The following is a 24,663-nucleotide window of genomic DNA, read 5'->3' as shown; positions in this document are numbered from 1 at the left end:
CCGCCTCGGGTACTGCCCCTCGCCTGTCCCCATGCAGGGTGCCAGCACACACACAGCCCGATGTCACCCTGTTTGCCCAGGACACCCTCAAATAGGATCATGGCACCTCTGCTCAGCTTAGGGACATGGCGTGTCAAGAACCAGCCAACGATGGCCAGTGAGAGGCTCGTTGAATGAGCCTGTCCTGGAGGCGGGTTCCTGGCGGTGCAAGATCACCCAGAACTGAGCAGATCTCGTGGGTGATGAAGCAACGTAGAGGGACCACGTGACACATCAGGGGCCCAGGTAAGGAGGTGCGGCTCGGCCTGCCCCAGCTGGCAGTGCTCGTCATCACTCTGGACCCCCCTCTCCTCCTCTTGCCACTGAGGGGAGCGTGCTGGTATCAGCACTGCTGCCACACTGTCTGCTGTCCCCGCCATCCCGCCTGCTGCCGCTGCTGCATGAAGCAGGTGGAGGCCTGAGGCCCTCAGTTGGGGGTGTGCCGGCTTGAATCTGCTGTGTACTCCAGAAAAACCAAGTTCTTTAATCCTCATGCAATATTGCTGGGTGGGAGCTTTTTGATTTTTCCATGGAGATGTGACCCGTCCAATTGTGGGTGGGACCTTTTGACTAGGTGGTTTCCATGAAGATGTGTCTCTACCCATTCAAGGTGGGATCACTTACTAGAGTCCTTTAAGAGGGAACCATTTTGGACAAACTCTGGGATCTGTCCTGTAACATATGTTGAAGAGGCTTTCAAAACTATTGCTTTCTTCTTTCTTTGCTTTGTATATATGTCATATTATACAACTTAAAAATTTACAAATAAAAAAAAGAGGAAACCATTTTGGAAAAAGCTTTAGAGCCTGTGTAGCCAGGGACCTTTGCAGAAAGAAAATGTCCCCGGGGGAGCTCCATGAAACAAGAAGCCAGGAGAGAAATCCAGCGAACGTCATCATGTGCCTTCCCAGCTGAGAGATGTGTTCTGGACCCACTGGCCTTTCTTGAATCAAGGTATCTATACCTGGATGCCTTAGTTTGGACATTTTTTGTGGTCTTAGAACTGTAAACTTGCAACTTAATAAATCCCCCTTTTAAAAAGCTGTTCTATTTTATCTGGTCTATTGCATTCTGGCAGCTTATAAACTAAAACAATGGGAAAACCTTGTGCCAGGGTGGGGGACAGATAGGAGCTCCCAAGTTTCACCTTATCCAATGCAATTGCTGCTGCAGCAAGATTTGTCCCTGCTGCACAGTGTCCCACAGATGCTGATGTCCAGGGCTGCTGCTTACACCCCACCACCACCACCACCACCACTAATGGAGTTCTGGTCTATTCTGAGAAAGAACTGTGCTACCTCAACTCAGCCCAGCCTCTGTCCCCTGACCTCCAGACCAGACCTGGCCACCCGTGCAGCATGCTATCCTCCCTGGGCTCTGAGGTAGCGGGATGCAGCACCATCCCCTCCTCCTTCCAGCCAGGGACTCTTCATGCCAGCAGGGGCTCATCCAGATTCCCATGGGACCTTGGAGTCCAGGGATGGAAAAGGGCGGCACCAGGACTTTGGTCTCCAGGAGGCACCCCGGGACCAGCGGTCACACCCTGGCAGAGAGCACCAAGCAGCTCCCCACACCCTATCAGCCTCAGTGATGGACCCTCATCCAGGGAGGGATGTAGATGGCCCAGATGCTCCCCTCTGAGAAGCCACTATTCAGAGGCCCTGCAGGACCCGTCCCTGGGAGAGCACCCAGTGGCATATGGGAGGCAGGCTGCACAACCACTCCCCTCCCCTGCCCCGGGATATCAGTTCTTGCTGAGAGGAGGAGGAGGAGAAGCATCCCCAGAACTAGGGAGCCCACCCCACCACTCTCACACTCCACTGGCCCACAGAGAAGCCATCTGGCTCCTTTCTGGTCATGGGATGTCATTCAAGACAAGAATAACAGGAAAAAAGGGAGGGTGGCGAGCCACTCGGGAGAGCCAGCCCCCATGATAGAAGGTGTGTGGTCAGTTAGTCCCCAGGCACAGTCTTTGGCTAGTTCTCAGCTTTGGGAGGTCATCAGCATTGCCTAGCTTTCCAGCTGACCAAGGAGGAATATGCAAGGCTGTACCTAAGTTATTGGGCTTAGATTCTGAGACTCAAATAGAAGGATTTCCAAAAAATGGCAGTAGCCTTGGTGCATGCTCTCTTCACTTTGATATAGTATCCAGCATGTCATGGACCCTGGCTGGGATGTGATCTCTCAAGAACTGAGCAGCCTGAATCTCCCATGAGGCCCCACTGCTCAGAACCTCAGCCATTCTCAAATTGAGAATCCAGGAATCTTTAAGAAGAAATCAAAGCTGTTTCAGTAGCAGGAAATATGTGGAGAATTACAGGGAAATGTTCCATGGGAACATGTCTTCCTCTATGGTGTATGTCCAGGGTCCCCCACGTCAGGGCCCAGCCTGCGGCCTCCAAATCCAGAATTCCCCTGAGGCTCCAGCCACACACCTTCTCATGGGTCACTTACTGCACGTGCAGAATGTTGAAGAAGCATTCCATGCACCCGCCTTATTCCTGTCCCTTGGTTTCTTCTTTCTCTTTTTTGCCTACATCAAATTTTTACATTCTTATATATTATCATCCATTAAAACCACTTTAAATGCGCTTGGGAACAACACAGTATAAACATAAATAAGAAAGAGAATGCATTGGGCTGAGGGTTCTGCCTCAAATAAACATCTGCTTCTTTAAAAATAGCAAAAGCAAATTGTAGAACAGAAACACTAGGCTGAAGACCCAGAAGAACTCTTGGTTCTGTCATCAGGATGACCAGTTCGGGAGAGGAAACACCACCACTCTGGGAATGCTCAACACCAAGGAGAAGTGGCTCAACTCCAGTGTCGAGGATGAAAGTAAGAACAGCATGTGGAAGGATAAAACCCAGTGCCAGCAACAGCAGCATCTAAACTCGGTGCCATGCTACTGTGCATTGGCTTTACATACACTTTCTCAACTAATTTTCAAAATTAATCCAATGAAGTTGTGCTAAATGGGATCAGTGATTCCATTTCAGCATGAGAACCAGGAGAACCAGCGGTATCTCAGTGGTGGAGAATTGAGCTCAATTGCCCTCAAATGTGGGCTGCCCTCAAGAGTTTACAGGGACATCGTAACTAATCCTGACAATGGGTTGTTTCAAAGAGGGGGGCCCCAGAAGCTCAGAGAAGGAGGTGCTTTCTCCAAGAGATAGGAAGAAGGGCACAGTAGGCTTTGGACCCCTGCTTTCCACTCCACAATGAAGCATAGAAAAAGGAAAGCACTGTGTGCCACATCACAAGGCTACCCCTCCACCAGCAAGGGGGGGTCTGGAGCAGCTGCTGGCCTGCCCCCCATGCCCCATCCTTGGGCCCACCTTCAGGAACAACAGTCTTGGGCACATTTCTGGAAGAAGAAAAAATATGGACAGGGCTTAGAGGGCAGAGTGGCCGTCAGGAGGAGGCCACAGGATGAGGGAAGGTGCTACCCCTTGCCAGAGCTCAACAGCCAGCAAGAAGTGTCACGCGGAGTAGCCAGGCCCCTGGCTCCCTCCCCAGCTCCACAGGCCTTCCCTTTCATCCTATCCAACTCAAGGAAGAAATGATTCTTTGGTGCAAGTGCTAAGTTTTGTTTTCTCTGGGAGTATTGTCTTAAGAATGCCAATTTAAGAACTGCCAGGTTCTTAAAGGAGCAGATGAGCATTCCACCCAGCCCCAAGGAGATGGCCCAGGACAGGTGGGACGTACCTGCCAGCATTAAGGCTCGGATGCACTCTGTCCGGCCCTGCATGGCGGCTTTCATCAGAGCTGTGAAGCCGAACACGTTCCTCCTTTCAAGGTCAAGGCCAGGAAAATAGTTCAACAAGTAGTTGGTGATGGTGGCATGGCCTGTAAAGAGAATTGCACACGGTGTAGGTAACACTCACAGAGGCAGGGCTCGGTCCAGCATGACCCTCCTGGTGAGGGAGGAAGAGGGAGCCCCATCTAGCTCTGGGAACCCCAGCACCCAGGGTTGGTTTCTCTCTCAGACACCAAGAGTCTCTCTCCCCGGGGGCTGTGAACCAGAGTAAGGGCCAGAGCATGGCTCCCGCCACAGCGCTGCTCTTGCCTGCTCGTTCTCGCTGCCTTCAGCACAGGTACCTGGGAGATCAGCTGTCCTGTCAAACTGGCAACGGGGGGCTCTTTTGAGAGAGTGTGGGAGTGGGAGTGGGGGCAGGGAGGACCCTAAGCTCTCATCCTACGGGTGCTGGCAGGTCAGGAACAAGTCCTTGGGGCTGGCAGCTCCCAGCACGCTATGCTGAGGCGAGCAGATGCGAGAGGAAATGGGTTGTAAAACTATTTCCAAGTCCTCCTGAGCTTGAGGAAAGGAAAAGGCATCAGCACAGTAATACGATATCACCAACTCACGCTCATTCCCTCTGTTACGACTCGGGCTCAGGACACACACATGTTCACATGCACATATACAGATGCACACACACAGAGATGCACATGTATACACAGAGACACATACACATAATACACTCCATATACACACATGCAAACAGAAATACACATGCATGCATACACACATGTACAGAGATGCATGCATACACACACTCACTGCACATATACAGATGTATACACATATACAGAAACACACACATAATATACTCACATATACACAGAGACCATGCATATTCACACTTAGGGGCACACCTATGCACTCACATGCACACACATATATACACACATGATGTACACAGACACAAATATACTCTCACACACTTATCTACACAGCAACACACATACATATACATTGCATGCACACAAAACACACACTCCCCCACACACATAGGGACTATGGAGAGTGTTGTACCGGAGATGCGCAGCCACAAACCCATGCAGGGAAGGGTGTTGGCTTGAAGCCACAGGTTTCTCCCCTTTCTCTCCCTGGTGTGACTAGTCCACCCAGGGGACCCGGGAAGGTGCCACTTCCCCAAGGTCTCTCACAAAGCCCGGGAACACCCTATGGCAGTGACACAAAGTCAGTGCTGTAGAGAAAATCGTGCTCCGCAGATGCTGCTGGCTGGCCCCAGGAAACCAAGTGGACTGGGAGAGTCCTCAGTCACAAGGACCAGGGCCACAGAAAGAGGCTCTGTTGGCTGCCTGAGGCCCCCGTGCCAGCCAGTCACATTCCTAGAGTCCCTGCAGGAAACGACTACCCCTCACCCACCCCCTGGAGTAGGGTCCTTGGGTGGGCTCTGTCGGTGTTTGGGACCAGGTAATTCTGGATTGTGAAGGGCTGCCCTGTGCACTCTCCGGTGTGTTGCAGCACCCCTGGCCTCCAACCACTAGATGCCAGCAGCGCCCCTCCACACAAACCCCCATTTGTGACAAACACAAATGTCTCCAGACATCACCAAACGTCCAGGGGAACAGGGAAGATAAAACTGCCCTGTTGAAACCTCCTGTTCTAGAGGCCTCTACCGCACTACCTAAAGGCAAACCACACCAAGGTGGGACACACTTCTCCTTCCTCCTGCACCCTCCCATTGGCCCACCTGCGCCCCCCGACCCTGGGCCCCCCAGGCCCTCCTCCTAGCTGCCACCTGCCTGGCCCTGCTGATGGGCTGCTCGCCCCCTCGGGAATGTGAGCCTGTGCAGGAGGCCCCATCCTGGCCCCTTTCCAGAGGCTCCGGGAGGAGCTGGTACGTGCCACCCTCCCACTCTGGGGACCCCACTCTGCAATCCCGTTCATCCCCACCGACCCGGCTCACACTGCGGGTCTGGGGGCTGCGTGGACCTTGTGACACCCTGTTTACTGTTAACTCGGCATCCGCCTCCAGCCCCCACCCCCCACCCCAGGAAGCCTCTGCAATATCCAGCAGCCAGGAACCCCACGTCCCAGAGTCCCCTTCCCTGACCAACTCCAAGCCAGAGGCTTCCAATGGGCAGCACTGGCAGGAGACTGCAGAAGTGGGAGGACGGGGCGGCCGCAGCCTCCCAACGTTCCTGCAGGCACAGCCCGCGAGGCTGGAAACAGCGGCCCCCGACAATTACCCCACCCGCCCTTGCAGACGGAGGGTCGAGGGAGCCTGGGCTGTTCAGGGGCTTGAACATGTCCCTTCCCCTGCTGCAGCGGGAGGTCCCTGGGCCTTCGCATCCCCAGCCCTCTCGGGGGTTGTGCAAGCCCAATGCTAAAGCCTCTCAGACACAGAACAGCTTCGGTCTCCCCAACGAGACCTGGGCGCACACACACACACACACACACACGTCCAGGCCGGAATCCAGTTCCCTTTTTTGAGGGATGCACAGACACCCCAGGCCCCTGTCCAAGCAATTATTAAATCCTGTGGATTGGCCTCTCATCAAATGCCAACTTAAAAGCAAACAGACGGCACAGGGTGGAGAGCTGACTCTTCTAGAAGCATCGCTGCCTGCTTACTATTGACCCCAGCCCCTCTCATGGGCTCACAGCAAATACTGAAAGCTAAAATGTGTAGCTTTTTGAGAGAACTGCTGACTAACATAACAGCATTAGGAGGTTGGTCAGCAGGAAAGGAACGGTCGAGGTGCCCTGGCGGTGTGACTCGGCTTCCAGCCAGCAGCTGACACTTTCTGAACTCATTTGCACCACGTGGCTCATGTCATTTACCGCGTGAGGTTAGGGTGGGGTACAGGATACTGCCAGCTGCCAGGGACCACAGGGGCTTAATTGAGCTTAACTGCAGGGGGAAAGGAGGGCCCTTTGATCTCGGTGTGGTTTGCAGTCCTGTTGAATGCTTCTTGTACGCGTCATTTAGAATTAGCCAGGGTCCTAACTGAAACAAATTGCAATTCGTTTCTTTCAAAATAGGAAATAGCGTGTCCGTTGCCATTTTCAGCGGGATGTCCTTTGCATTGATATATCCTAAATGCTTTGGATAGGCAGGGAGAGGAAAAATTGAAAATGCATAACGCAAACTGCCCATTATACAGATCATTTCTGCATATTATGTCGAGTTCAGAAAAACCGACAGGCAGTCGATTTGTTCTGACAACAGGTCTGAGCTTTCAATGACTCATGAAACCACTCGATGCGCCCACTAGGCTGTCCCAGGATGGGAGACTAATTAATCCTCTTGGCACTCAGGTGACCTCGTTCAATGGAAATCATGGTTGGAACTGATACTTCTAAGAATGCACAAGCATTATTAACCTTTCTTCTTTAAAACCACGGCAAATAATCTAAAGGAGCACTCCTTTTCATTGGTAATATTTTTGCATAACACACACACAGTCTTCCTTATATAACAGAACCCTAACATGCACTGTATTGAAATTTGGTTTGAGACAAGTTCAAACTATTCCAAATCCTTATGGTACAGGATTTGGTTCCGAAATCCTTAGAAGCCCTTTTAAAGGATGGGCTCACTATACAGACCCCAAGAATATGCCCCTAGTGAGCCTTCTTCTGCCTAAGAAAGGGTACAAGTAACCCAGAGAGGAAGTGAATTCTGGATGAAATAGTTTCCATGGGATGCATAAACAATGGTGTAGGCAGAGAACACAGAACTTGAGAAATCTGCTCAAGTACCAGGCCTGCTCTTTAAAATCAGGTGGTGTTGGCAGGTGAGTCACCTTCACTGAGTCTCTGTGTCTTCATCTATAAAATGGAAGCTAAAAACATCAACTTCACAGAATGGTGTCAGTTATAGGAGATAATGTGGGTAAAAGGGCTCAGCAGAAGAAATCAATCTCCAGCACAGGGAGTTCCAAGTAACTTATGTAAATACTCTGTCTTCCAGGAAAAGAAGCATAATTGCCCACTCCTTAGGTATGCACAGCCCAAAAGAACTTCCAAAGACTGTAGTATGGGTAGGAGAGGGGAGGGTGGTGAAGAGTCAGTGGAGAAACCTGACAAGCTCTACCTCAGCCAAGAGGTCAAAGTCAAGATCAACCGTGATGGCTCATGTTGACAGCACATGACCTTGATGTGATGAGAAGGGCACTCCACCTCTGTGGTCCCCTGCTCCCAAAACCCTAACCCCAGTCTAACCATGAAAAAACACATCAGACAAGGGCGGTGCAATGGTGGCTCAGTGGTAGAATTCTCGCCTGCCATGCCAAAATATAAGTAAATAAACACACACACATATATATATATATATCAGATAAACCCAAATTGAGGGACATTCTACAAAACAGCTGACCAGTCCTCCTCAAAACAGTCAAGGTCATCAAAAACAAGGAAAGTCTTAAGAAGTGTCATAGCCAAAAGGAGCCTATGGAGACATGACAACGACATGTGAGGTGATATCCTGGAACAAAAAAAGGTGATTAGGTAAAAGCTAAAGAAATCTGAATATTCTGTGGACTTAAGTTAATAATAATACATCAATATTGGTTCATTTATTTATGTCAAAGGTAACACAGGAATGTAAGATATTAACAAGGAAAACTGGGTACAGGTTATAAGGAAACACTCTATACTATCTTTGCAACTTTTCATTAAATCTAAACTAGTGTAAAATGAAAAGTGTATTTATAAAAGGGCATGGGACTAGCACAGGGCCATCTGAGAAGAGCACAAGGGAAGGATGATGATTCATGGCCACTTGCTTGGCAAGGCTGGCGCGTCTCAAAACCATGCCCCAGCCTCCACCTGTGGTATGGGGAAGCCCACCAGAAGGCTGTGGTGGGCACACAACATACAGAAGATGGCAGCCAGACCCCTGGAAGGGCAGGAAGATGGAGTGAAATGGTCAAATCAGAGAACTGCTGAGGAAGGGATGGACAGGACTCATAGACTGTTTGGCTAAGCTGTCAATGGCCAGTGGCAGCTCCATTGAGGAATCTATCAAGGTAGAAATCCATGCTACTCAAACTTAACCAGACTCTCAACCTGACCCAAAAACCCTTCTGTGTTTCCTGGGTCATTCTGTACCCAAGCCCCATGCAGGGAATTTTAAGCATTCACATTCTAAGTCACCTAGCTGACACTGACCCTCTCTTCCCAGAGATGATGTGCCTCCTACTTCACAGAGGGAACCCCGGAACCACAAGAAGGGAAGCCCCTCAGCTTTCCACCATCACACCACAAACTTTCCCACATCCACAAGCATTCTCTCCTCCTTAACTCCTACTAAAAGGAGGGGACCTACTTCTCCTACTTGCAGATGCAACTCCCCTCTTCTCTTGTGTTTTTTGTCCACTGCCCTCCCACTCCCATGCAATTTATTTGTGCTATTAATGTCTACCTCTCTCTCTTCAACCTCAATCTTTCTGCAGGGTCATCAGCTTTCAAATGTGCCACTGTAAATGACATTAATGGCCCCAGTTCTTCACCCTGCCCCTTGTCATGTGACTTTGCAGGTTCTTCCATCAAGAGGAACTTGGGCCAATGGAATATTTACAGGTATGATGTAAGCAAAAGCTTGAAATGTACTTATACAGTTAAATTCCCTCTCACTCTTGGGCTTTACCATAAAAAGAACATCCTCACTGGTCCCAGGAAGAGGATGAGAATTACATGGAATAATGCAGCCCGAGGTGAAGTACCCCAATCAAGCACACCCTTGGTCCCAAGCTCACCCACAGACACATGAGGGAAAGCAGTCTAGATCAACTGATCCCCAGCTAAGCCACAGATGCATGAGCACTAAAATGCTTTAAATTAGAGTTTTGGGGTTGTTTGTTTTGCAGCAGTAACTAACTGACATGCATGGCCAAAGATCTCCCATCTTAAAAAATATATAACTACCAATGATCCGTCTGGACTTGCCCTGACCTTCCAGCCACTCCACTAACCATTAAACTCCTTTCCAGAGTGCAATTTCCAGAGTGATCTACTCTCATTCTTGCTACCTAATCTCTATAAACTTACCTGAACCTGCCTACCAACAGTCCTCAGTGGCTGCCTTGTGGCTAAATCCAATGGTTATTAATCAGTTCTCATCACACTTGGCATCTCCACAGAATTTCCTGCTTGTCTTGTCTCTCCCGCCCTTTTTGAAACACTCTCTTTCTGTAGATATCCTGATAGCTCACCCCTTTGATTTTCTTCATACCTCACTGGCTACTCCACGCCTTTTGAGTTTCACTGTGAACGATTTAGATTCTCTCCTTCCAGAAATGCCAACATTCCTCAGATGCCTGGCTAAACCCTCTTCTCAATCCATGCATTCTCCTCTTACCTTGTGGTCCTATCGGTACTCATGGATCCAGTTATCAGCTCTAACAACTCTCACAAATCTATTACCTCTCTCGTGCAGTCTCTCTTTTTGAGTTTCTTACCTAATACCTGTCTCTTAGGTATTTCATCTTGGGTATTCCTCAAACAAACCAAATCCAACACATCAAACCCAGAATACTTTCTTCCCAACCTACTCCTCTCTCCAGCGTTCCTCATCTCTTTGATGAAACCTACCAACACCCAGTTTCCCAAGACCAAAATATCTCAGTTTTGTCTTTAAGCTTCCCCACTCCCTCCATCTAACCAATATTTGAATTTGGCCAACCCCATCTCTTAAACATCTTCCAAACCTGTCCTCTTTTCCCCATCCCCAATTCCACTGCCTGATCCAGACACATCCCCACTGGACTACACTGCTCTCCTAATTGGCTTTTCTACCCCAAGTGCCAATATGGTAACTCCAAGAAGAACCTCTTCTGACCATGACAGGCACTTCTTACTTAAAGCCCTTAATGGTTTCTGCTCTCAAAGGAAATCTGAACTCTTTAATGAGTTTCTTTGTCATCTGGCCCTGCTCCCATCTCCAACCTCAGCTCTAGTCACCAAGGTCAAAGCCCTCTACTTTGCAATCACACGGCTCCCCTTTTAATTCATGAAATGCATCATGCTTTTTCTAGTCTGGTGACCTTTGCACATGTCTACCCCTCTGCCGAGAATATTCTTCCTTGTCTTTTTATCTAGCTACTCAATGAACCACAACCACAATCCAACTTCTTACCTAGTCCCACCATCCATGTCCCCATGTGGCCACAGCCACCATCACCCTATTTACATGCCCACAATCTTCCAGGCTGCAAACTCTGGGGGGCTCAATAAATATTTGTTAAAAGAAAGACTGGAGGATCCCTGCTTCTTCCTTGGAAAAAGGTCATTTATCAAAAAAGGCTGCCTGTCTATAATTCACCTCCTTCCTCTCTAACCCACCTCTTTCTTCTATAACCATCTCCTTTATCTCTAACTCCCTTCCTCTATAATTCACCTCCTTCCTTTCCAACCCATCACCTCCCTCTAAAACCTGCCTCATACCACTATAACCCATCTCCTTTCTCTACAACCCACTTCTTTCCTCTATAAACTGCTTCCTTCCTCTATTACCCACCTCCTTCCTCTATAATTCACCTTCTTCCTTTATAACAACAACAAAAAAAAAGGCTGCCAATCATCAAGCCAAAGAACATGTCCTCTAAGATTAACTGGACACCACAACTATTAATTGTTGATTCACTGAATATTGACTCAAGTGTGTATCATGGGCTATGAATCTTGCCCTCACTAAGGACACTGGAACAAGTAAAAAATGTACCCCTTTATTCAAGGAAAGTAACAGATACGTCAAGCCACACTACTCTAACAATGGAAAATGTTAGACAATTTCGGGTTTTCCAAAAACTCAACTGACTTGACTTGAGGTTCAAAATGTAGATTTCCCAACTAGGCCAGTAGAGGGAACTGTTGACTTTGGAAATATCAGATCCCACTGGACATGCAGGAGGCAAGACGGGAGCCCGCCCTGATTAGGGAAAAATGATCCTAGAGATGCAGGGTCTGTGCCGGCTGGAGGGGAGCTGTGTGCAGTCCCTCCGCCCTGGACAGCACTGGCAGAGGGGGGGCAGTGATGCCTGTCTAAGGAGCAGCCCAAGCTGCTGGGCTGGCCTAGGTTCCTCCTGCCCAGCCAGGGGACAGGCAGCCGAACTGCCCAGACAACTGGATGATACACGAAAAGACAAGGCAACGTCGAGAAACCTCAGGCTTGCCAAAAGATCTTCCTTCTCATTGGAAACAGAAGAAACAGAGGGGAAAAGACAACCCTGGTAGGGGTTGGATTGAATTGTGTTCCCCGAAAAGATGTGCTCAAGACCCAGTCCCATGAATGTGACCCTGTTTGGAAATAGGGTCTTTGAAGAAGTGACGGCGGTGAAGATGGGGCCAAGGTGGATCAGCATGGGCCCTACCCCAATACGGTGTGCCCAAAACAAGGGGATAGGACTGCCGGCTGCCACCAGGAGCCAGGACCGCAGCAGGGGATGATCCTTCCCCATGGAATTCAGCCCTGCTGACGCCTCCACGTGGGACTTAAGGCCGCCAGAGCTGTGCGACGATAAAGTCCTGTGGCTTTAAGCCCCCCAGTTTGCAGCCCTTTGTTATGGCCACCTGGGGACACTAAGATGACTTCCACTCCACGAAGACGGCATGGAGCGCCGACCAAAACCATGACCATATGCAACGGTAGGAAAATAAGACAGATAAAACAAAGAGGCATCTATTCTTGACCTCTAACCAAGCTATGAATTTCCCTCTGAACTGGGACCCCCGCCCCCCAATTCCTCACGGGCCAAGCCTGGCCCAGCAGCCCCAGCCGCCCCCCACTCTGTCCCGACAAGGTCAGTGCCAGGATGATGCCAGGCCGGCCCTCGGTGCTTCTCCTTCAGAAATTTAAAAACAAGCTCAAGGAGCGTAGGGGTAGTTCCGTGTAGAAATCTTATGGTCATGCTGGAGACCAGGGTTCAATTCTCAACCCGTGCACCCAGAAAAAAAAAATCAAGGAATAACCAGTTGCAAAGACACATCAGAGGTTGCTTATAATGCAAACAGGCTGCATGACCCTCTCCCGTCTATTTTCCCCCTTCCCCATACTCATGTCAGGCTGCACAAGGGGAACAAAGAAACAAGAGAAAGTGAGCACAAAGCTCCATCCAGGAGGCTTGCCATTCACATCTTCGGTTGTTTTAATTTATATTTTTGTTAGGGAAGGTGTGACGGAAGTTGAAATTACTGGTGAGGTGAGTTTTAGGGATTATTTGAAGATTTATTCCCACATTCTCTCCATTGCAAAGGCCTAGTGCAGATTTGGCTGTATTTTTTATTATGCATTAAATATCCAAGTAGGTTAGGCTTTTCAGAGAATGCCCAAAACGTTGCATCGTAACTTACACCTGCAGAGGCTGAACCCTATGGCAGAGTCAGGACTCTCAGCCCAACTGCAATGTCACGTAGTACAAACATGCAGTTGCTTGAAGACGCTGATTCTGCCCAGGGTGAGTGTCAGCTACACCGAGTTGATGTGCTCTTGTCAGCGATCGTTTTGGCCCAGGCAAAACCCTGGCCGATAAGATGCAAAGGACACTCAGCTGGAAGCTTCTGGAAGCGCTTTGCCCATCTTCTAAAAAGGGACATATAAACCCCACTGAATGGAAAGCAGGGACTCTACCAGACACTTGTTCAGCAGTGTCCACAGCAGCATTCTTCCCAGTAGCTGAAAGGTGCAAACAACCCAAGTGCCCATCGGGGTCCCCTTCATTGTTCTCCCCCTTCAGGCTTAGGGGGACATCTCCTGCCCATGGAGTCTCCCCGCGGGCTCTGTCCTCCTGTCTTGGGTCCGTTAGCCTGCCCACGCCTCTGAAAATATCCCTGTATCCATTCCGCAGTTAGTGCCCCAAGACGCCTGCTGCTTGACCAGCGCCCAAATGATGCTCTCCTTGGAAACGCTCCCTCGGACATAAATGACATCCAAGCTTCCTCTATCGCAGGCGTATTTAAAAACCCACATGCCCTACAGCCACAGTACAGTCCACCGGGGCTCATCCGTACTATCCTATAGCCTCTTCAAATGCATGTGCTTCCTTAGCACCTCCTTCCCATCTAAGGACAGAGGACACGTGATGCCTCCAGGTGTGAAATCAATCAGGACAGCAACAAGGACTGTTCTAGTTTGCTAGCTGCCGGAATGCAACACACCAGAGACAGATTGGTTTTTAATAAAAGGGGTTTATTTTGTTAATTCTTCAGAGGAAAGTCGGCTAACTTCCATCTGAGGTTCTTTCTTACACGGGAAGGCTCAGAATAATCTCTGCTGGCCTTCTCTCCAGGCCTCTGGGTTCCAACAACTTTCCCTGGGGTGATTCCTTTCTGAATCTCCAAAGGCCTGGGCTGAGCTGCGAGTGCTGAGATGCGGTATGCTGAGCTGCTTGGGCTGTGCTACGTTGCGCTCTCTCATTTACGCACCAGCCAATTAAGTCAAACATCATTCATTGCAGCAGGCACACCTCTTTGCCGATTGCAGATGTAATCAGCAACAGATGAGGTTCACCTGCCATTGGCTCATGTCCACAGCAATAGAACTAGGTGCCTTCACCTGGCCAAGTTGACAAGTGAATCTAACTACCACAAGGACCCACAGAGCCATACCTCAAATGGGGTAAGTCTTACATGCGTCTACAGAGAAAGAGCTTGAGATAATGAATGAAGAAAATCAAAATCACAATCATCAGAGAATTATCCTATTTATGTAAATAAAAATGTGAGCTTGTGGCTGTGCACACACTTACACATGTGTGCTTGGGACTGAGGCCGGGGAGATGTGAAAAGATAGCATGGCAGCTGCCACTTCATATACCAGAGCGTTCGGGGCATGAGAAGTGGCCATTCACTTTTCTTTTTTGTTTTTAATACCTCTATAGTGTCTTTATTATTATTTTTTTTTACTATAAGCACATATTACTCTACAACATTTGAAATTAAGAAATGATCAGATATATAATACTGGCTATAAAACTGGACCAAAATGGGACATGACTGACCATGTCAAATGGTGCAGTCACTGTGGAAGGCAGAATGGCAGTTTCTCAAAGAGTTAAACACAGAATTAGTGCAGGACCCAGCAATTCCACTCCTAGGTCTCTACCTGGAAGAAGTGCAAATAGGGACTCAAGCAGATATTTGCACACTAATTACAAAGCAGCATTATTCACAATAGCAAAATGGCGGAAGCAACCCAAGTGTCCAGGGATAGATGAACAGGTAAACAAAACATGGTCTGTCTACACAATGGAATACCATACGGCCCTAGAAAGGAACGCAGCACTGATCAGTCTGCAGCATGGATGGAGCCCTGACACCACACTGAGTGAAACAGTACAGAGGTAAAAGGGCAAATATTGGGTGTCTGCACTTCGATGACATATCGAGAATCACGAAATCCTTACATAAAGATGTAAGTAGATTAGAAGTTACTAGGACAGGGAGGGAGGGCAGAGTTGTTGCTTGGAGTGTGTGTTAATTGGGGAAGTTTCCTAATTTAAAAAATAAAGAGTCCTCACTGGGTTCTCTCTGTGGAAAGCCTCACTTTGGACAAGCAGCAGGGGAAATGGCCTCTCAATGGTACTTTGGATCAGCAAATTTTGGTGGGATATAGTCTAAGAAAACAAAGTAGTGCAAAGCAATCTTGACTTTGGCTTGGGAGGCTGGAAGTGTGTGGCAATGTAGGTGTGGCAAGTCTGAAGATTTCGTCAAGAGAAATTGTTCAAGGCTCAGAAATAGGCAAGGAGGTCCCTGAGGTGGTTACGGTGAGCACTGGGCACTGTCTAGTGGACCTGCTAGGACTGTCTGATTCCACAGGGTTGTGCATCTTTGATTGTCCTTCTATTGACCAGGCTATTCCAGCCTGTTGGGATAGAAGCTGAGTTTTAAAAACTTACTGGTGCTAGCAGGGCAATTAAATTTCAGGTGGTAGAATATAACAGGATATTCACACAGTCTCAGAGTAACCCTTGCACATTACTTGCCAGTTACAAAGGGGAAAATAGCTTTAAAATGGAAATACAATGGATAGCATGGTAACCAATCAATCAAATCTGGAATCATCAATAATGGGACAAACTGACTTCAGGGACTCTGGGTGTAATGGCCCAAGAAGGATACAACATCATGGGTGTAATGTTCTTGCTAAAAATGTATAACCTGAACCTAACTCTGAAGAAACAATCAGACAAATCCAGACTGTGTGACATTCATCAAGATAAACTGTATGAATGATAACGTGTGCATGGTAATATAAGAGATTGCCCTTACTTTTAGGAAACACATGTTGATGTATTTAGGGACAAATGTGTATTTCATGAACAGGACTGGCTACACACTTTGCAGGACTCAGTGCAAAATGAAAGGTGGGGCCCCTTTTTCAAAAATTATTAAGAATTTAAAGACCACAACTTCAGAACCTTACACCCAGCACAGGGCCGGTGTATGTACAAGGCCATGGGGGGATTGCACAGCTCGCTCATGTATGAAGCTGGTCTTGTTTATGAAAACAACAAAGGTCTCGATGGCTATCCTCAAGACTGGAAGAGATTAAAGGGGCATGACAACTAAATGAATCATGTGAGGCTTGCTTTGGATCCTGGATTTAAATTGGGGGGAAAAAAAGGCTATGATGGAAACTTTGGTGCAATTGAGGACACTTGGACAATGAATGTAGGCTTTATAGTAAATAATTTTATTCCACCAATGTTACATTTCTTCAGGATCGTAATGATAATGTGTAATATAAGAGATTATCCTTGTTTTTTAGGAAATATATGTTGATGTATTTAGGGACAAAGCAAACCAGCAAACATTTTACAACAGTTGAATCTTAGAGAAAGTGTATGAGGGTTCATTATACTTTTCTTTCCATTTTTCTATTTTTTCTCAAAATAAAAGCCTGGGGAATAAATAAAAAAAATAAACAAACTATGTATAACTCTCAGGGAAAAATGTGTTTGCCGTCTTAAAATCTCTAATGAAAAACGATGAAAGAAAATGGTGAACATAGCACCAAGTGATTGAATCCACATATAGGAAAGAATCCTAAAAGGAAGAAACACAACAAGGCAAACAATAGATTCAAAGAGACGTTTCGTAAATTAAAAACATACCTCACTTTAGAAGCAAAACACACACAAATTGAAGTAAAAGATAAATGTGATAATGAGGTTTTTTGGTTTGGTTTGGTTTGGTTCAATGTCAACAGGGAGGGGCAGATATTTCCAAGTCTAAACAGAAACATTTGGTTATCAACAAAGATGCAAAAAGCAGGGTAACATCAGACTTTTCCTCTGTACCACTAAACGAGAAACAAAAATAGGCAAAACATGGTAGTGCAGTAATGTTTTATGTGGACAATAGTTATTCATGTGTGAGGACAAAATAAAGACATTTTCAAATAGGCAAAGATTAAGAAAGTTATCAAAAGCCCCTTCCAACATGAAAAAGTTAGAATGGACATAGCCCAAATACCCCCAAAGAGTAAGAGAAAGATCAAAGGTGATGTTGCAGTTATACAGAGAAGGTTGGGTTTAAAAAATGAATATGTCAACAATTCCATTCTGACCAAAAGGGGGAAAAGAAGTGTAACTAATAAAGTATCAGTGGCACAGAAAGTTCAAATATAGTCAAGAGGCTACCCTGGAGGTTACTTTTACGCAAGCTTTAGTTAGACTTTGCTACCCATCAGAACCTGCCAACCCCCAACCAGGACTATTCCAGCCAATCCTAAAGAACACCTAGGGCAATTATAAGATGCCACAAGGGTTCCATGCACTAGAGTAACTTTTCAGAAACCTACAACCTCCAGATGGGTCCCTGGTCCAGATAAGTCCTGAAACCTAGCCAAGCCTCTCCAGGACATCAGATATTTCCATCTCCCTACCCCATATTAGTGACAGCCCCTTCCAGTATGAAAAATTTAGAATTGCTGTAGCCCAAACACCCCTAAAGAGAGGTATGGAAAGATCAAAGGTGATGATGGAGTTAAACAGAGAAGACAAGATTTAACAAATGAAAATGAATGCTGAATCATTAAATTTATATCTCTTTTAGTCTCCAGTATTTTAGAACCGCTGGAAGTAAAAACCTGAAATTGTGGAATTGTAACCCATGTCAAACTCTGAAATATGTTTACAAATAATTGTGGTACTGTGCTTTGAAATTTATAGTTTTTTTGTATATATGTTATTTTTCACAAAAAAAATTGATTATGATGATAAAAAAATATTTATGTCCTCTAGCCTCCTATATTCTCGAGCAGCTAGAAAGAAAAATATGAGAGGATTTGTTGCAATGCACTTTGAAATTTTTTCTTTTTTGTATATATGCTAATTTTCAAAACAAAGAGAAGGAACAGCATAACAGAGAAGATAGGATTTAACAGATGAGTACAACTGCTGAATCATTATTTTGATATTTCTGTTGGTCTCCAGTGTCTTGAAGCAGCTAGAAGAAAAAATGAAAAATCATGGAACTATAACCCATTCCAAATTTTAAAATCTGTTGTATAACAACTTGTTAAAATGTACTTGGAAATTTATTATTTTTTGTATATATGTTACTTTTCACAGCTAAAAAAAAAGTTTTTTTTTAAAAAAGAAAGCATCTCAGGGGTATTAAACCAGAATTAATATCCTTAATACATAAAAAGCACCTAGAAATCAGTAAGAAAGATCTCTCTTCTACCTGTACATTCTCCTACTGTCCATGACCTAATCCACGTTCATGGCTCCAACAAGTCAGTAACTCCTGATAATCCCCAATCTGTATTTCTTCATAGACCCAATTTTGAGGCTCCAGACTCTCCACCTGCCAGTTAGACCTCTTTACTTGGATGGATCACAACGTTTCAAAGGCATATGACTAGAAGGAAACTATGTTTCTCCAAATACATCTCTTTTGGCTCATCTCCTCTTTACAGATAATCAGCCCACATCACAACAACTGAGACCTGTACTTTGTGCCACTCAGCTCTTGTTTCTTCTAAGCCTGCTGAAACCTCCTGTGGGTCTACCAGGATCTTCCACTCCCATTATCCCACACACTCCTTCTCATGCCACTCAGATCCATCCCCTTCCCAGTATCCAGACCCTTCATGATCTTAGCTTGCCTTCTTCATGGGACCACCCCTCATTCCACCTAGAGAGAGTCAACCCCACAGCCACATCAACTAATGCTATCCCTAAGACATGCTGGGCTCCCTCATGCACCTCTGGCTTTGTGATGCAGATGCTGGAACAATCTGCCTCTGATTTATCTGACACTCAGCTCCAACCCTCTCTTCTGTAAACTCTTGTCCTGAAATCCAAGGCCCTATGGAGCACACTTTCCCATGGCGCATGGGGCATCCCTCCATCAGAGCTCCTACCAGACACTGCAGAGCTGTGTCACTTTCACAGTCCCACTTCTGCATCCTGGGTCCCTAACAGAGTGCCTGGTCCAATGGGTGCACCATGAATGATGAGTCCACAGTTACTGGGCACCTCAAATCCTTTACACTCTTGCTACTCAAGAAGTTGTGCACCTGGGCTTTCAACAGCTACAAAATCGGCAATGGAGGCAATGTTTCACACTTGGAATGTGTGCACAAGTGATGTGCATACTCAATCAGCAGAGCCTCTCAACTTTCTCTGCTTGGGAAGTTCTCCACCTTAGTGTCTTGGAAAAGTGGAAAAAGAGTCTGATTTTCTAACCATCCCAACAGCTCCTATGCTACATTGCTTCAATGACCAAGCCCCTTTTCTTCCTAATCCAGCCAGAGGCAGCTCCTTTGCTGGCAACTGAGGAAGGACCTGACCAATGACATAGATACTGGAAGCCAAGTATCTTGAAAGTGGTTAGTTATAAATTTGTTTACCATTGTGGTTGCAAATGAAGTGTGATTATGAAGGGGACAAGTGTAGCTTGCCTCAAAAGCTGTCTGGATAAAATTTTAAAAGAGAGATAGAAAATGCAGTAGAAAAGTACTGGTTCTCCAGATGACATCAGGGCTAAAGGAGATGTTTCATAAGACTTTCCCACTAATTTAGTCCCACCTCATTAGACCGACAAGGTCTCTCAGGGAGAAGTCTCTGAGTTTTCTTTAAGTCTATAGGTAAAGCACAAGGTTACATTCCAAGCATGTCTACTTGTATATTTTAGCTATTACTAAACACAATGCTGCCTGTTCCACCAGTGAGCTCCAGGCACCCTGCTGGTCCCCAGTCCTCGAGAGCTGGGTGGGGCATGATGCTGTGGACATGTTCACGATGAGGTTGGGTTTCTAGCCCAGCTTCATCCTGAAGGACTTGGGCAGTATCAGAGCTGGAGCCACCCAACAGGGAATTCTGCATTAGTAGGTAAACTTTCTCCCATTCCAAAGGCACAAAGAGAATGGTATGCACAGAACCTGTTCATAGAGCACAGCTGCTGTCGATCTCCAGCCCCACTACCTCATGCTTGGGACCTCCCGCTCTGCAAAGCCATTGCTCCTGGCTGAGGCTCAGGCTGTGGACGGAAAAGCCAGGTCTTACCTGCCTGTGCAGCTGTGATCAGGGCCGTGTTCCCCTCGCTGTCCTGCCAGTTGACATCAACATGGGGGCACTCAGCTAAGGCTACCACGGTATCCACAAAGCCATGGTAGCAGGCGATGATAAGGCCGGTCTGGAAACGAAGAGGGGAGTGGGTCAGAGGGGCTGAGCTCACAGCTGCTGGCACCGCAGATCCCACCAGGGCACCCCTGACCTCTGAAAGGGGTGCATGGGGCAGGGGGGATGACACACAGTGGTGAGAGCGTGGAGAGTCCCGAAGTCCAGTTCTCCAAGATGGGCAGGAGCCAACCAGCCATTCATTCATTCTCAAATATTTATTGAGCTTGGGAAACATCAGCAGCAAAGATTGCTACCCTCCTGGAACTTGCTTTCTAACAGGAGGACAATGACCACAAACTGTAGATGTAATACTTAAGGATCTGAGTTTCTGAGAGCCACCACAAACTGAATGACTTAAAACAACAGGAATCTATCGTCTCACAGTCCTGGAGGCCAGAAGTTCAAAATCAACGTGTTAGTAGGGCCGCACTCCTTTTGGGACCTACAGGGGAGAACTCTTCCCTGTCTCTTGTAGCTTCTGGTGCTTGCCAGCCATCCTTGACATTTCCTGACTTATAGATGCATCACAGCAATCTCTGAGTCCTCCATCTTCACTTGGCCTTTTCCACCATGTTGCTCAACATCTGTGTCCGAATTTTCCTTTCTTATATGGACTCTAGCTGTGTTGGGTTAGAGCCTACCCTAAGCCAGTTTGGCCTCATATTAACTAATCACATCTCCAAAGATCCCTATTTCCAAATAAGAGTCTCATTCATGGGACCAGGAATTAGGACTTGAACATATCTCTTGGAGGGACACAATTTAACCCATAACAATAAGGAAATTATAGAGTATATCAGAATCTTGCACAGGGAGTATAGGGACAGGATGTATCACAGTATAAAATACAGTGGTCAGGCTGGATATCATCAAAATGGTGACACTGGGGCCAAGATGTGAAGAAGGTGAGGAAGTAAGCCAAGGGACTATCAATGGGGGAAGACCTGGTAGAGGAAGCAGCCAATGTAAAGGCCCCAAGTCAAGACCATGCCTAGCCCATCCAAGGACCAGCCAGGAGGTCAACAGAGCTGGAGAGAAGTGAGTGAGGAGGAAAGGAGAAGCCCAAGATCAAAGAGGCAACAAAGGGCCTCAGAAGCCATGGGAAGGCCTCTGGGTTGTGCCCTGAGTGAGAAGGGGAGTGCTTTGAGTAGGTGGGCATCATTAACGGGATCGCCTTGACTGCTGGGCAGGTAAGAAACTCTAGGCAAGAAGGACAGGAGCTGAGGAACCAGCTAGAGGGTCACTGGGGTGAGAGAAGAGAGTGTGAGAATTATTTTCATTCTGGAAATCTTCTGAAGGTAGTTTTATTGTTAGAAAGAATGTGGGGTATGAGAGACAAAAAAAATCTGGAATGATCCCAAAGATCTGGGCTGAGCAACCAGGCAATATAGCTGTCATCATCTGAGATGGGAAGACTACAGGTTGCATAGATGTTGGGGAAAGATGAAGTGCTTGGTTTTGACACATTGCATTTGACAGTGTCACTTGGACAGCCAAGTGGAGGGCCAGGTAGAGAGTTAGATACCTGACAGTGATGCTGGAGAGAGAGGTGTAAGGTGGACTGATAAACAATCTGATCACTGGTTTTGGAGATCTGTTAATTAAATATTTACCAAATCATTAAGGAAATCATAATTTCAGTTATGTGGGATCTCCAACAAATTCATCAAGATTGACCATGGGCTCCATGAACAATATAAGGGCAGAGACGGGCCTTATTTTTCTGCATCCTCTTGTTTGGACTCTGTGGCCAGCAAATTGTGGGTGCCAGGACAGCTGTTGACTAAGCAGACCAGGACACCAATTCCACCGGCCTCTGGAAAGACAAAGGAAGTACAACAATGTGGCCATTTAGCTTTTCAATGATGGCAGGTTAGTGGAAGAGGGAAAAGCTGAGATTACCAATGGAGGACCTTCCTGCTTAGGCCACCACAACTCAGTGATGATCAAAAGGGGCATTCATGAAGACCTTGCAAACTACTGGGCCTCTATATTCTATCTCTTGAGCCTCACACTATCCTCTGAGGAACAGACCTCATTACCCCCACCCTTGCTTAGGCCCCTTGGTGAGGGGCCTTCGGAGCCAGGATGCAAAACTGGGCATTGGCCTCAAAATTGCTGTGCCCCTAGACATTCCATGTCAGCCATGATGGACAGGGAGACGGTTATGTGAGTGACAACAAATTTGTCCCCTATCTATATAATGGGTCCCTGGCTTTCTCTGACTCACCTTCAGCCAGAGCCCTTCCAATGGACAAGTGCTAACCCATCCCCCATAGGGTCCATCATCATCTTCAGTAAGACACAAAATGGCTCCACCATAAAACCATCAGGGTCCCTGGTCTAGAGACACACTGGCCTATCAATCAGAATTAGCAGAGAAACCTACTAGTGATTCCTTGAGGCTTCCCTAGGAAAGTCCACAAAGGTTACAGTAGTTGTTGGTGGTCTCCAGTAGTCTGTCCTCTCTCCAAGCTAACAGAGCTTGATTACTCTTTAGGGATTAATTCCTCCCTGCCCCAGTCATGGATTCCCAGTACGACTGACCCCATCCCCAGTTCCAGGGCTTTAAACCAATCCCCCCTCCCATCCTTTGGGCACAGTGATTGGCACATGTGATCCAACTGGACCAATGAGAGGCAAGGAAGCTTAGCAGGTGCTCTATGATGAGCCATCTTTGGTCTGGATGGCTGCTGGGGGGAGGTGGGGTTTAAAGCTCCTGTGGCCATTCAGCCCAGAGGAGGGAAAGGACCTTTGCTGCCCAGAAGTCCACACTGGACCTGCGAGGACAAAGCTTACCCTGAGGAAGGCAGAGCAGAGAGACAGAGAGAAGCCAGTCCCAGAGGCACTATGTGAGCGGCTGGATCATGCCTCACCTGACCCTACCTATACCATAACATAATCAATTTGTAATTTTGTGACTACAGTAAAAGCTATTTAATGTATCCTACTTTAGGCACATGTTGAAAGAGAACATTTTATGAGTTCTCATATGAAAAGTGAACCTTTTCAGAATCATTTAATTTGAATGAATAAAGAGCAGGGAGAAAGCCCTCAGGGAGACTTAAAGCTACTCAAGCTTGTAGTTTCTCTGAGTAACTAAAATACTATCTGCCATCAACACGTCAATTCTCCCAGCTAAAGCAGGTCACAGTTACATAAAAAAAAAAGTAAAGAAAACTTGGGATTCCACCTTGTGCACACCAAAGTCTCACTTTCTTAACTTCTTTGGAAAAAAAATAGTTGTCAAGTAACCTACAATCTCCTGACCTATATAATTACCCAAGCAGCTCAGATTTATTACAGAAAAAAATCCAAAAGCAGAGAGGAGAAAAAAATGTCTAGTCTAGATGCACAAATACATATACACATACATATTTCTTAAAACTAGATAGCATTATTTGCAATGTTTCACGAATACATCAGCGATATCTTTTCATATCCATAAAGTATTTTGGTGTCAAAACTTCTAGAGTATTATATTCTATGCATGGTAGGATCACAATTATTTTTAAAATCCCTAGTCTTGAACACTTACATTATTTGTTTCCCATTTTTCTTAACTGTGAATAAAACCCTGCAATGAAAACCCCTAGACCTAAGGCTTTGGATATATCATTCCTTATTTTCTCAGGAAACTACATTCTTAAAAGTAGTATTTCTGGATTAATGGAAATAAGTGTTTTTTAAGTTTTTGACACATATTACAAAACTTCCCTTCGAAGAGGTCCCAAATGACACCCACTTTTTCCTACCCCAGGAATCTAACCTTTATTTAAGGACTTGGGGTTGAAAGGAGGGATCCCCATTGGTAGATAAGAGAAGGAAGCCCTCAAGGGCACTTAGGTACCTGGCTCTTGAATTAGCTCTCTGTTTCAGGGTCCCCCATGCCTTCACACCATGCCAGCATCACTTCTCACCCAACCAGTGAGCAGTTTGTTCTGGAACCGTTGCCCCCACACCCACTCTCACAGTCCTTGGTTTCCAAAATGCACATCTGGCCTCTGCTGAAAGCAGCCTTGGAAATCTCTGTATATGCTTAGGACAGAAATGTAGACTACCAGAAAAATATATAGACAACTCAACTTGAGGAGTCAGCGGAAAATAGTATCAGACCCAACAGCAAGGCCTCCAATCTTCCCACATGGGGTCTTACATTACTATTAAAGCACACTTCCTTGATCCTTATCTTCTGGAGTCTGTCCCAACAGTCTGGCCTTTCCCTCTTTAAAACT

The 24,663-nt window shown here is 46.6% G+C and overlaps 1 protein-coding gene across 1 annotated transcript in view; it reads right to left on the bottom strand.

Annotated features, from left to right (window-relative positions):
* The window catches only part of ANKRD33B (ankyrin repeat domain 33B), a 103,760-nt gene that overhangs the window by 9,332 nt on the left and 69,765 nt on the right, over nt 1-24,663 (bottom strand). Inside the window, exons 2-3 of the mRNA XM_077116857.1 lie at nt 20,312-20,441; nt 3,749-3,889 (exon numbers count right to left, since the gene is read on the bottom strand). Of these exons, the coding sequence (XP_076972972.1) occupies nt 3,749-3,889; nt 20,312-20,441 (271 nt within the window). The remainder of the gene's footprint in view (nt 1-3,748; nt 3,890-20,311; nt 20,442-24,663) is intronic.

Source organism: Tamandua tetradactyla, chromosome 9, assembly GCF_023851605.1.
Source record: "Tamandua tetradactyla isolate mTamTet1 chromosome 9, mTamTet1.pri, whole genome shotgun sequence".
Taxonomy (NCBI): Eukaryota; Metazoa; Chordata; class Mammalia; order Pilosa; family Myrmecophagidae; genus Tamandua; species Tamandua tetradactyla.
This window is presented reverse-complemented; position numbering and strand designations above follow the sequence as displayed.